The sequence below is a fragment of the Xenopus tropicalis genome, chromosome 2, assembly GCF_000004195.4.
Source record: "Xenopus tropicalis strain Nigerian chromosome 2, UCB_Xtro_10.0, whole genome shotgun sequence".
Taxonomy (NCBI): domain Eukaryota; kingdom Metazoa; phylum Chordata; class Amphibia; order Anura; family Pipidae; genus Xenopus; species Xenopus tropicalis.
The window spans coordinates 411,671-423,809 of NC_030678.2; the positions used below are offsets into that span (position 1 = coordinate 411,671).

A 12,139-nucleotide genomic window follows, 5' to 3' on the forward strand; every position below is an offset into this window, starting at 1 on the left:
AGGGTGGCACTAGGGGACTGGCACACTGATACCTGCAAGGGAAGGAGGCATTAGGGTGGCACTAGGGGACCAGAACCTACCCATGGGCCCCTCCCCTATTCTAGAGCCAGTACCAGAACCTACCCATGGGCCCCTCCCCTGTTCTAGAGTCAGTACCAGAACCTACCCATAGGTTGCACCCTATTCTAGAGTCAGTACCAGAACCTACCCATAGGTTGCACCCTATTCTAGAGTCAGTACCAGAACCTACCCATGGGTTGCACCTTATTCCAGAGTCAGTACCAGAACCTACCCATGGGTTGCTCCTTATTCTAGAGTCAGTACCAGAACCTACCCATGGGTTGCTCCTTATTCTAGAGTCAGTACCAGAACCTACCCATGGGCCCCTCCCCTATTCTAGAGTCAGTACCAGAACCTACCCATGGGTTGCTCCTTATTCTAGAGTCAGTACCAGAACCTACCCATGGGTTGCTCCTTATTCTAGAGTCAGTACCAGAACCTACCCATGGGCCCCTCCCCTATTCTAGAGTCAGTACCAGAACCTACCCATAGGTTGCACCCTATTCTAGAGTCAGTACCAGAACCTACCCATGGGCCCTCCCCTGTTCTAGAGTCAGTACCAGAACCTACCCATGGGTTGCACCCTATTCTAGAGTCAGTACCAGAACCTACCCATAGGTTGCACCCTATTCTAGAGTCAGTACCAGAACCTACCCATGGGCCCCTCCCCTATTCTAGAGTCAGTACCAGAACCTACCCATGGGTCCCTCCCCTATTCTAGAGTCAGTACCAGAACCTACCCATGGGTCCCTCCCCTATTCTAGAGTCAGTACCAGAACCTACCCATGGGCCCCTCCCCTATTCTAGAGTCAGTACCAGAACCTACCCATGGGTCCCTCCCCTATTCTAGAGTCAGTACCAGAACCTACCCATGGGTCCCTCCCCTATTCTAGAGTCAGTACCAGAACCTACCCATAGGTTGCACCCTATTCTAGAGTCAGTACCAGAACCTACCCATGGGCCCCTCCCCTGTTCTAGAGTCAGTACCAGAACCTACCCATAGGTTGCACCCTATTCTAGAGTCAGTACCAGAACCTACCCATAGGTTGCACCCTATTCTCGAGTCAGTACCAGAACCTATCCATGGGTCCCTCCCCTATTCTAGAGTCAGTACCAGAACATACCCATGGGTCCCACCCCTGTTCTAGAGTCAGTACCAGAACCTACCCATGGGCCCCTCCCCTATTCTAGAGTCAGTACCAGAACCTACCCATGGGTCCCACCCCTGTTCTAGAGTCAGTACCAGAACCTACCCATGGGTCCCTCCCCTATTCTAGAGTCAGTACCAGAACCTACCCATGGGCCCCTCCCCTGTTCTAGAGTCAGTACCAGAACCTACCCATGGGCCCCTCCCATGTTCTAGAGTCAGTACCAGAACCTAGCCATAGGTTGCACCCCTATTCTAGAGTCAGTACCAGAACCTACCCATGGGTTGCTCCTTATTCTAGAGTCAGTACCAGAACCTACCCATGGGTTGCACCCTATTCTAGAGTCAGTACCAGAACCTACCCATAGGTTGCACCTCTACTCTAGAAACAGAAATCTTCTTCTCCTGGATCGGTGCCCAGCCTTCAGGGCCCAGAACCCACGTCCGTGCCACACAGCTGTACTCTCCCGCATCAGCACTGAGGGCCCCATCCACTGCCAGGCGGTACCCGTCGCCCCCCATGGTGTCCAGCCTGACTCTCCCACTGCTGTATCGCTCCTCATACCCTGGGCCGGGCTGGAAGCGCCCCAAATGGGACAGAGTGAGAACGTCAGCGGCTGAGCCCTCTGGGCCTTGGTGCTGCCAGGTAAGAGACAGGTGAGTGTGATCCGACGAGTCGCCCGAGAGCGCCTGGCACTGCAGCTGAAATGAGCCCCCTTCCGTTAGGGTCCGCGTGCCCCCCAGCCGTCCCTTTGTGCTCCGCACCGTCAGGGTGTCCGGGATCACTGGGCAGAGAGAAGGACACGAGTGAGGGCAAGAAGGGAGACTGAGGGCAAGACGGGCACAGCGCCACATGTAACAGCCTGCTTACCTCTCAGTCGGACCCCATCCTCGTAGTTGCCGCTGATGGTGGCGTCGGTGCTGGGGGTGGAGCAGGTGTACTCCCCCTCGTCGGATTTACTCAGCTCCCGGATACGGAGCAGCGCCACATTATGGCTCACCCTCTCCAGCTGGATCCCTCCGGCACCCACCCTGCCAGCGAACGTCGGGTCTGTGAACGTTGGGTCGAAAGTACTGAGCACCCTCACATAGGAGCCGGCAGACGTAGAGAAAGTCCATTCAAAGTTCTGCTCCAACGGACCCTCATAATCACTGACATTGCAGGGGATGGAAACTTCCGTCCCTTCTACTCGAACCACCGGGCCGGCCGGAACACGGACTGTGCGGGACCACACTGTACCTGTAGGGGATAGGAATGGGGGCACATGTAGTACCACATAGCGCCTGTAGGGGAAGGTGGGAGAAAGGAAGGGGAGCCTGGGGGCACATGTAGTACCACATAGCGCCTGTAGGGGAAGGTGGGAGAAAGGAAGGGGAGCCTGGGGGCACATGTAGTACCACATAGCGCCTGTAGGGGAAGGTGGGAGAAAGGAAGGGGAGCCTGGGGGCACATGTAGTACCACATAGCGCCTGTAGGGGAAGGTGGGAGAAAGGAATGGGGCTGGGGGCACATGTAGTACCACATAGCGCCTGTAGGGGAAGGTGGGAGAAAGGAATGGGAGCCTGGGGGCACATGTAGTACCACATAGCGCCTGTAGGGGAAGGTGGGAGAAAGGAAGGGGAGCCTGGGGGGCACATGTAGTACCACATAGCGCCTGTAGGGGAAGGTGGGAGAAAGGAAGGGGAGCCTGGGGGCACATGTAGTACCACATAGCGCCTGTAGGGGAAGGTGGGAGAAAGGAAGGGGAGCCTGGGGGCACATGTAGTACCATATAGCGCCTGTAGGGGAAGGTGGAGAAAGGAATGGGAGCCTGGGGGCACATGTAGTACCACATAGCGCCTGTAGGGGAAGGTGGGAGAAAGGAAGGGGAGCCTGGGGGGCACATGTAGTACCACATAGCGCCTGTAGGGGAAGGTGGGAGAAAGGAAGGGGAGCCTGGGGGCACATGTAGTACCATATAGCGCCTGTAGGGGAAGGTGGGAGAAAGGAATGGGAGCCTGGGTGCACATGTAGTACCACATAGCGCCTGTAGGGGAAGGTGGGAGAAAGGAAGGGGAGCCTGGGGGCACATGTAGTACCACATAGTGCCTGTAGCGGAAGGTGGGAGAAAGAAAGGGGAGCCTGGGGTGCACATGTAGTACCACATAGCGCCTGTAGGGGAAGGTGGGAGAAAGGAAGGGGAGCCTGGGGGCACATGTAGTACCACATAGCGCCTGTAGGGGAAGGTGGGAGAAAGGAAGGGGAGCCTGGGGGCACATGTAGTACCATATAGTGCCTGTAGGGGAAGGTGGGAGAAAGGAATGGGAGCCTGGGGGCACATGTAGTACCACATAGCGCCTGTAGGGGAAGGTGGGAGAAAGGAAGGGGAGCCTGGGGGCACATGTAGTACCACATAGCGCCTGTAGGGGAAGGTGGGAGAAAGGAAGGGGAGCCTGGGGGGCACATGTAGTACCACATAGCGCCTGTAGGGGAAGGTGGGAGAAAGGAAGGGGAGCCTGTGGGAGCCTTGGGGCACATGTAAGTCCCCTCACTCGCTCCTCTGTAACCAGCCCCCCAGGGGTAAATCCCCTCACTCGCTCCTCTGTAACCAGCCCCCCAGGGGTAAATCCCCTCACTCGCTCCTCTGTAACCAGCCCCCCAGGGGTAAATCCCCTCACTCACTCCTCTGTAACCAGCCCCCCAGGGGTAAATCCCCTCACTCGCTCCTCTGTAACCAGCCCCCCAGGGGTAAGTCCCCTCACTCACTCCTCTGTAACCAGCCCCCCAGGGGTAAGTCCGCTCACTCGCTCCTCTGTAACCAGCCCCCCAGGGGTAAGTCCGCTCACTCGCTCCTCTGTAACCAGCCCCCCAGGGGTAAGTCCGCTCACTCGCTCCTCTGTAACCAGCCCCCCAGGGGTAAGTCCGCTCACTCGCTCCTCTGTAACCAGCCCCCCAGGGGTAAGTCCGCTCACTCGCTCCTCTGTAACCAGCCCCCAGGGGTAAATCCCCTCACTCGCTCCTCTGTAACCAGGCCCCCCAGGGGTAAGTCCGCTCACTCGCTCCTCTGTAACCAGCCCCCCAGGGGTAAATCCCCTCACTCGCTCCTCTGTAACCAGCCCCCCAGGGGTAAGTCCCCTCACTCCTCTGTAACCAGCCCCCCAGGGGTAAGTCCGCTCACTCGCTCCTCTGTAACCAGCCCCCCAGGGGTAAATCCCCTCACTCGCTCCTCTGTAACCAGCCCCCCAGGGGTAAGTCCCCTCACTCCTCTGTAACCAGCCCCCCAGGGGTAAGTCCCCTCACTCCTCTGTAACCAGCCCCCCAGGGGTAAATCCCCTCACTCGCTCCTCTGTAACCAGCCCCCCAGGGGTAAGTCCGCTCACTCGCTCCTCTGTAACCAGCCCCCCAGGGGTAAATCCCCTCACTCACTCCTCTGTAACCAGCCCCCCAGGGGTAAATCCCCTCACTCGCTCCTCTGTAACCAGCCCCCCAGGGGTAAGTCCGCTCACTCGCTCCTCTGTAACCAGCCCCCCAGGGGTAAGTCCGCTCACTCGCTCCTCTGTAACCAGCCCCCCAGGGGTAAATCCCCTCACTCGCTCCTCTGTAACCAGCCCCCCAGGGGTAAGTCCCCTCACTCACTCCTCTGTAACCAGCCCCCCAGGGGTAAGTCCGCTCACTCGCTCCTCTGTAACCAGCCCCCCAGGGGTAAGTCCCCTCACTCCTCTGTAACCAGCCCCCCAGGGGTAAATCCCCTCACTCACTCCTCTGTAACCAGCCCCCCAGGGGTAAGTCCCCTCACTCCTCTGTAACCAGCCCCCCCAGGGGTAAATCCCCTCACTCGCTCCTCTGTAACCAGCCCCCCAGGGTAAGTCCCCTCACTCGCTCCTCTGTAACCAGCCCCCCAGGGGTAAGTCCCCTCACTCCTCTGTAACCAGCCCCCCAGGGGTAAATCCCCTCACTCGCTCCTCTGTAACCAGCCCCCCAGGGGTAAGTCCCCTCACTCGCTCCTCTGTAACAAGCCCCCAGTGACACAGGGGTTAATCCAGTGAAACCCCCCCCCCCCCAAGTTTCAGTGAGAGCCCAATAAACCACAACACAGTGAATCACCGCTACTTAACCCCTTGCACCCCAGGGCTGGGACTAACGACTCACTAAGCCCTGTGCCCCTCCCTACAATGACACTTACCCCTCCCGCCCCAGACTGGCTTCAAGCCCATTAACCCCTTGCACCCCTGGGCTGGGACTAACGACTCACTAAGCCCTGTGCCCCTCCCTACAATGACACTTACCCCTCCCGCCCCAGACTGGCTCCAAGCCCATTAACCCCTTGCACCCCTGGGCTGGGACTAACGACTCACTAAGCCCTGTGCCCCTCCCTACAATGACACTTACCCCTCCCGCCCCAGACTGGCTCCAATTAACCCCCGGCACACACAGGGCGGGGGCGGCTGGGAGTTGCAGACTGACTGTCTCAGGATCCTGATGTCAGACAGGGGCATTACGGGGCAATTACAGGGCTAATTAGCACTCAGTCCCTCTCACTCTAACGAACAACATTAACCAATAGCCCCGCCCCCCCGAGAGTGAAAGTGGCACAAACCGCGCCTGATCCCATGGCAACGTGATGTCACGGCCGAAACTCTTCCTCTGCCAATGAGAGAAGCTGCTGCCCTGGGACAGACCTGCCCATTTCTTATTACCCTGAGACCCTAGCTCTGCCAATCAGAGGCAATTAACCCCGCAGCAACCAGAGGGTTAATAGTAGTTAAAGGGAAGCAGTCTGTTCTCTACTACTCCCTGCAATTGGGCACCGTCTAACTACTACTCCCTGCAATTGGGCACCGTCTAACTACTACTCCCTGCAACTGGGCACCGTCTAACTACTACTCCCTGCAACTGGGCACCGTCTAACTACCACTCCCTGCAACTGGGCACCGTCTGGGCACCGTCCCCCACATACAGACCCTCAGTAATGCCCGGCTATATGCCCAGCTACTCCCCCACATACAGACCCTCAGTAATGCCCGGCTATATGCCCAGCTACTCCCCCCACATACAGACCCTCAGTAATGCCCTGCTAGCCCCCCACATACAGACCCTCAGTAATGCCCGGCTATATGCCCAGCTACTCCCCCCACATACAGACCCTCAGTAATGCCCGGCTATATGCCCAGCTAGTCCCCCACATACAGACCCTCAGTAATGCCCGGCTATATGCCCAGCTAGCCCCCCACATACAGACCCTCAGTAATGCCCGGCTATATGCCCAGCTAGCCCCCCACATACAGACCCCACACTGACAGTCACTGCCGCCCAATCCCACACTGAGCCTGGCACTGCCGAGCGTCTGTGAGCCTGCCCCTGCGCCTGAGCCTGCCCCTGAGCCTGAGCCTGCCCCTGAGCCTGCCCCTGAGCCTGCCCCTGAGCCTGAGCCTGCCCCTGAGCCTGCCCCTGAGCCTGCCCCTGAGCCTGCCCCTGAGCCTGCCCCTGAGCCTGCCCCTGAGCCTGCCCCTGCCCCTGAGCCTGCCCCTGCCCTGAGCCTGCCCCTGAGCCTGCCCCTGAGCCTGCCCCTGAGCCTGCCCCTGAGCCTGCCCCTGAGCCTGCCCCTGAGCCTGCCCCTGAGCCTGCCCCTGAGGCCTGAGCCTGCCCCTGAGCCTGAGCCTGCTCCTGAGCCTGAGCCTGCCCCTGAGCCTGCCCCTGAGCCTGAGCCTGCCCCTGAGCCTGCCCCTGAGCCTGAGCCTGCCCCTGAGCCTGCCCCTGAGCCTGCCCTGAGCCTGAGCCTGCCCCTGAGCCTGCCCCTGAGCCTGAGCCTGCCCCTGAGCCTGCCCCTGAGCCTGCCCCTGAGCCTGCCCCTGAGCCTGCCCCTGAGCCTGCCCCTGAGCCTGCCCCTGAGCCTGCCCCTGAGCCTGCCCCTGAGCCTGAGCCTGCCCCTGAGCCTGCCCCTGCCCCTGCCCCTGAGCCTGCCCCTGAGCCTGCCCCTGAGCCTGTCCCTGAGCCTGCCCCTGAGCCTGCCCCTGAGCCTGAGCCTGCCCCTGAGCCTGCCCCTGAGCCTGAGCCTGAGCCTGCCCCTGAGCCTGCCCCTGAGCCTGCCCCTGAGACACTACAGACCCCCTGACATTACACTGGGCCCCCAGTAGAGGAGGAGCCGGGGGAGTGAGTGGGATTCTCACTCGGTGACTAAGTGAGCGCTCGTTCCTCACCATTCAGAGAAGTGAGAGATTGGGGGAGGGAGGAGTGAGCAGCCTGGCACAGACTTACTGTAGGCACTACTACTGGCACTGCCGGCTCCCTACCGACCTAGCCCTACTGGCCCATCCCTACTGACCTACCCCTATTGGCCTATCCCTACCGACCACCCCTACTGGCCCATCCCTACCGACCTACCCCTACTGGCCTATCCCTACCGACCTACCCCTACCGGCTCCGTACCCCCACTCCATGTGGCGCTGGTATCACTGTGCACACAAATTGGCAGTATGGGGGTACCTTGGCTGTACCATTAGCCATCAGTTCCACTCCCCCCACCCCAATATTTGGGCAGTGTGGGGGAAACATCGCTCTGCACATGCTCAGTGGCGTCACACTGGGGGCTCAACTGTAACAAGGGGGTCTCTTATCAGTCTCTCCTGTGGGGGTTTTCCTTCTCTGCGCCCCAAAACCGTCCATAAATCTGCATGGGGCCAGTGGGACTGTTACACTACTAATGCCCTGTGCCCCCCCCACACTGGGTACAAAGGATTTACAGTATGGCCCCCCCCACCCCACACACTGGGTACAGAGGATTTACAGTATGGCCCCCCCACCCCACACACTGGGTACAGAGGATTTACAGTATGGCCCCCCCACCCCACACACTGGGTACAGAGGATTTTACAGTATGGCCCCCCCACCCCACACACTGGGTACAGAGGATTTACAGTATGGCCCCCCCACCCCACACACTGGGTACAGAGGATTACAGTATGGCCCCCCCACCCCACACACTGGGTACAGAGGATTTACAGTATGGCCCCCCCCACCCCACACACTGGGTACAGAGGATTTACAGTATGGCCCCCCCACCCCACACACTGGGTACAGAGGATTTACAGTATGGCCCCCCCACCCCACACACTGGGTACAGAGGCCCCGCCCCCAGAGGATGGCACTGCAGACAATTAAGGCTAAGGTTTTTATCATTACAGTAGGATGGGGGGGGCACTATATTTAGGCACTATATTTAGGCACTTAGCCCCCACGCCGCACACAATGGCTCAGTCCCACTGCACCCCCCCCCCCATGTGCCCCTGTAATTTCCCAACATAAACACACAGCAGTAGCCACTCCAGTAGCCACTCACACACTTCTATACCCACAATCTAACAGGGGACACTTTTTTTTTTTAATCAGAGTACACACCCCACACAAATGTGTACCCCTAATCATGCAGGGGGGGCTGCAGGATCCCACCCCGGGTGAGGAATGGGGGGCAGGCTATTGGCACCCCATGGAGCTGCAACAGGACTCAGGACCCCCCAGCTATTTTGTAAAGTGATCTGAGTGTGATCAGACTTGCCCCGGGCCCTGCACAGACTTGCCCCGGGCCCTGCACAGACTTGCCCCGGGCCCTGCACAGACTTGCCCCGGGCCCTGCACAGACTTGCCCCGGCCCTGCACAGACTTGCCCCGGCCCTGCACAGACTTGCCCCGGCCCTGCACAGACTGTAAGCACTGCATTCCCCCTCCAGTGGGGACAATACCCCCGGGGCAGGGGGGCTGCCACACCAAATCCTGCCTTAATTTAAATGGGGAACATGCACCCACTAAATATCCCAAGATTGGTGCTACATGGGGGTAGGGGCATAGCTAATGGGGGGCCGGCTGTAATTGCACTAAAGGGGTTATACTTACAATCAGAGGTGGGGGATACGGGGGGTAGGGGCATAGTTAATGGGGGGCCGGCTGTAATTGCACTAAAGGGGTTATACTTACAATCAGAGGTGGGGGATACGGGGGGTAGGGGCATAGCTAATGGGGGGCCGGCTGTAATTGCACTAAAGGGGTTATACTTACAATCAGAGGTGGGGGATACGGGGGTAGGGGCATAGTTAATGGGGGGCCCGGCTGTAATTGCACTAAAGGGTTATACTTACAATCAGAGGTGGGGGATACGGGGGGGGTAGGGGCATAGTTAATGGGGGGCCCGGCTGTAATTGCACTAAAGGGGTTATACTTACAATCAGAGGTGGGGGATACGGGGGGTAGGGGCATAGTTAATGGGGGGCCGGCTGTAATTGCACTAAAGGGGTTATACTTACAATCAGAGGTGGGGGATACGGGGGGTAGGGGCATAGCTAATGGGGGGCCGGCTGTAATTGCACTAAAGGGGTTATACTTACAATCAGAGGTGGGGGATACGGGGGGTAGGGGCATAGTTAATGGGGGGCCCGGCTGTAATTGCACTAAAGGGGTTATACTTACAATCAGAGGTGGGGGATACGGGGGGGGTAGGGGCATAGTTAATGGGGGGCCCGGCTGTAATTGCACTAAAGGGGTTATACTTACAATCAGAGGTGGGGGATACGGGGGGTAGGGGCATAGCTAATGGGGGCCGGCTGTAATTGCACTAAAGGGTTATACTTACAATCAGAGGTGGGGGATACGGGGGGTAGGGGCATAGCTAATGGGGGGCCGGCTGTAATTGCACTAAAGGGGTTATACTTACAATCAGAGGTGGGGGATACGGGGGGTAGGGGCATAGTTAATGGGGGGCCCGGCTGTAATTGCACTAAAGGGGTTATACTTACAATCAGAGGTGGGGGATACGGGGGTAGGGGCATAGTTAATGGGGGGCCGGCTGTAATTGCACTAAAGGGGTTATACTTACAATCAGAGGTGGGGGATACGGGGGGTAGGGCATAGCTAATAGGGGGCCCGGCTGTAATTGCACTAAAGGGGTTATACTTACAATCAGAGGTGGGGGATACGGGGGGTAGGGGCATAGTTAATGGGGGGCCGGCTGTAATTGCACTAAAGGGGTTATACTTACAATCAGAGGTGGGGATACGGGGGGTAGGGGCATAGCTAATAGGGGGCCCGGCTGTAATTGCACTAAAGGGTTATACTTACAATCAGAGGTGGGGGATACGGGGGGTAGGGGCCTAGTTAATGGGGGCCGGCTGTAATTGCACTAAAGGGGTTATACTTACAATCAGAGGTGGGGGATACGGGGGTAGGGGCATAGCTAATGGGGGGCCGGCTGTAATTGCACTAAAGGGGTTATACTTACAATCAGAGGTGGGGGATACGGGGGGTAGGGGCATAGTTAATGGGGGGCCCGGCTGTAATTGCACTAAAGGGGTTATACTTACAATCAGAGGTGGGGGATACGGGGGGTAGGGGCATAGCTAATGGGGGGCCGGCTGTAATTGCACTAAAGGGGTTATACTTACAATCAGAGGTGGGGGATACGGGGGGTAGGGGCATAGCTAATGGGGGGGCGGCTGTAATTGCACTAAAGGGGTTATACTTACAATCAGAGGTGGGGGATACGGGGGGTAGGGGCATAGTTAATGGGGGGCCCGGCTGTAATTGCACTAAAGGGGTTATACTTACAATCAGAGGTGGGGATACGGGGGGTAGGGGCATAGTTAATGGGGGGCCGGCTGTAATTGCACTAAAGGGGTTATACTTACAATCAGAGGTGGGGGATACGGGGGGTAGGGGCATAGCTAATAGGGGGCCCGGCTGTAATTGCACTAAAGGGGTTATACTTACAATCAGAGGTGGGGGATACGGGGGGTAGGGGCATAGCTAATAGGGGGCCCGGCTGTAATTGCACTAAAGGGGTTATACTTACAATCAGAGGTGGGGGATACGGGGGGTAGGGGCATAGCTAATAGGGGGCCCGGCTGTAATTGCACTAAAGGGGTTATACTTACAATCAGAGGTGAGTGATACGGGGGGTAGGGGCATAGTTAATGGGGGGCCCCGGCTGTAATTGCACTAAAGGGGTTATACTTACAATCAGAGGTGAGTGATACGGGGGTAGGGGCATAGCTAATGGGGGGCCCCGGCTGTAATTGCACTAAAGGGGTTATACTTACAATCAGAGGTGAGTGATACGGGGGGTAGGGGCATAGCTAATGGGGGCCCCGGCTGTAATTGCACTAAAGGGGTTATACTTACAATCAGAGGTGAGTGATACGGGGGGTAGGGGCATAGTTAATGGGGGGCCCGGCTGTAATTGCACTAAAGGGGTTATACTTACAATCAGAGGTGGGGGATACGGGGGGTAGGGCATAGTTAATGGGGGGCCCGGCTGTAATTGCACTAAAGGGGTTATACTTACAATCAGAGGTGGGGGATACGGGGGGTAGGGGCATAGTTAATGGGGGGCCGGCTGTAATTGCACTAAAGGGGTTATACTTACAATCAGAGGTGGGGGATACGGGGGGTAGGGGCATAGTTAATGGGGGGCCCGGCTGTAATTGCACTAAAGGGGTTATACTTACAATCAGAGGTGGGGGATACGGGGGGTAGGGGCATAGTTAATGGGGGGCCCGGCTGTAATTGCACTAAAGGGGTTATACTAATAATCAGACAGCCCCGAGCGCACACTCACACAGCCCCGAGCGCACGCTCACACAGCCCCGAGCGCACGCTCACACAGCCCCGAGCGCACGCTCACACAGCCCCGAGCGCACGCTCACACAGCCCCGAGCGCACGCTCACACACAGCCCCGAGCGCACGCTCACACACAGCCCCGAGCGCACGCTCACACAGCCCCGAGCGCTCACACACACACACAGCCCCGAGCGCTCACACACACACACAGCCCCGAGCGCACGCTCACACACAGCCCCGAGCGCTCACACACACACACAGCCCCGAGCGCACGCTCACACACAGCCCCGAGCGCACGCTCACACACAGCCCCGAGCGCTCACACACACACACAGCCCCGAGCGCACGC

At 58.3% G+C, this 12,139-nt stretch overlaps 1 protein-coding gene across 1 annotated transcript in view; it reads right to left on the reverse strand.

Moving 5' to 3' along the window:
• The window catches only part of ptgfrn (prostaglandin F2 receptor inhibitor), a 42,138-nt gene that overhangs the window by 18,798 nt on the left and 11,201 nt on the right, over positions 1–12,139 (reverse strand). The window contains exons 2-3 of the mRNA XM_031896396.1: positions 2,079–2,447; positions 1,570–1,992 (exon numbers count right to left, since the gene is read on the reverse strand). Coding sequence (XP_031752256.1) covers positions 1,570–1,992; positions 2,079–2,447 — 792 coding nt within the window. The remainder of the gene's footprint in view (positions 1–1,569; positions 1,993–2,078; positions 2,448–12,139) is intronic.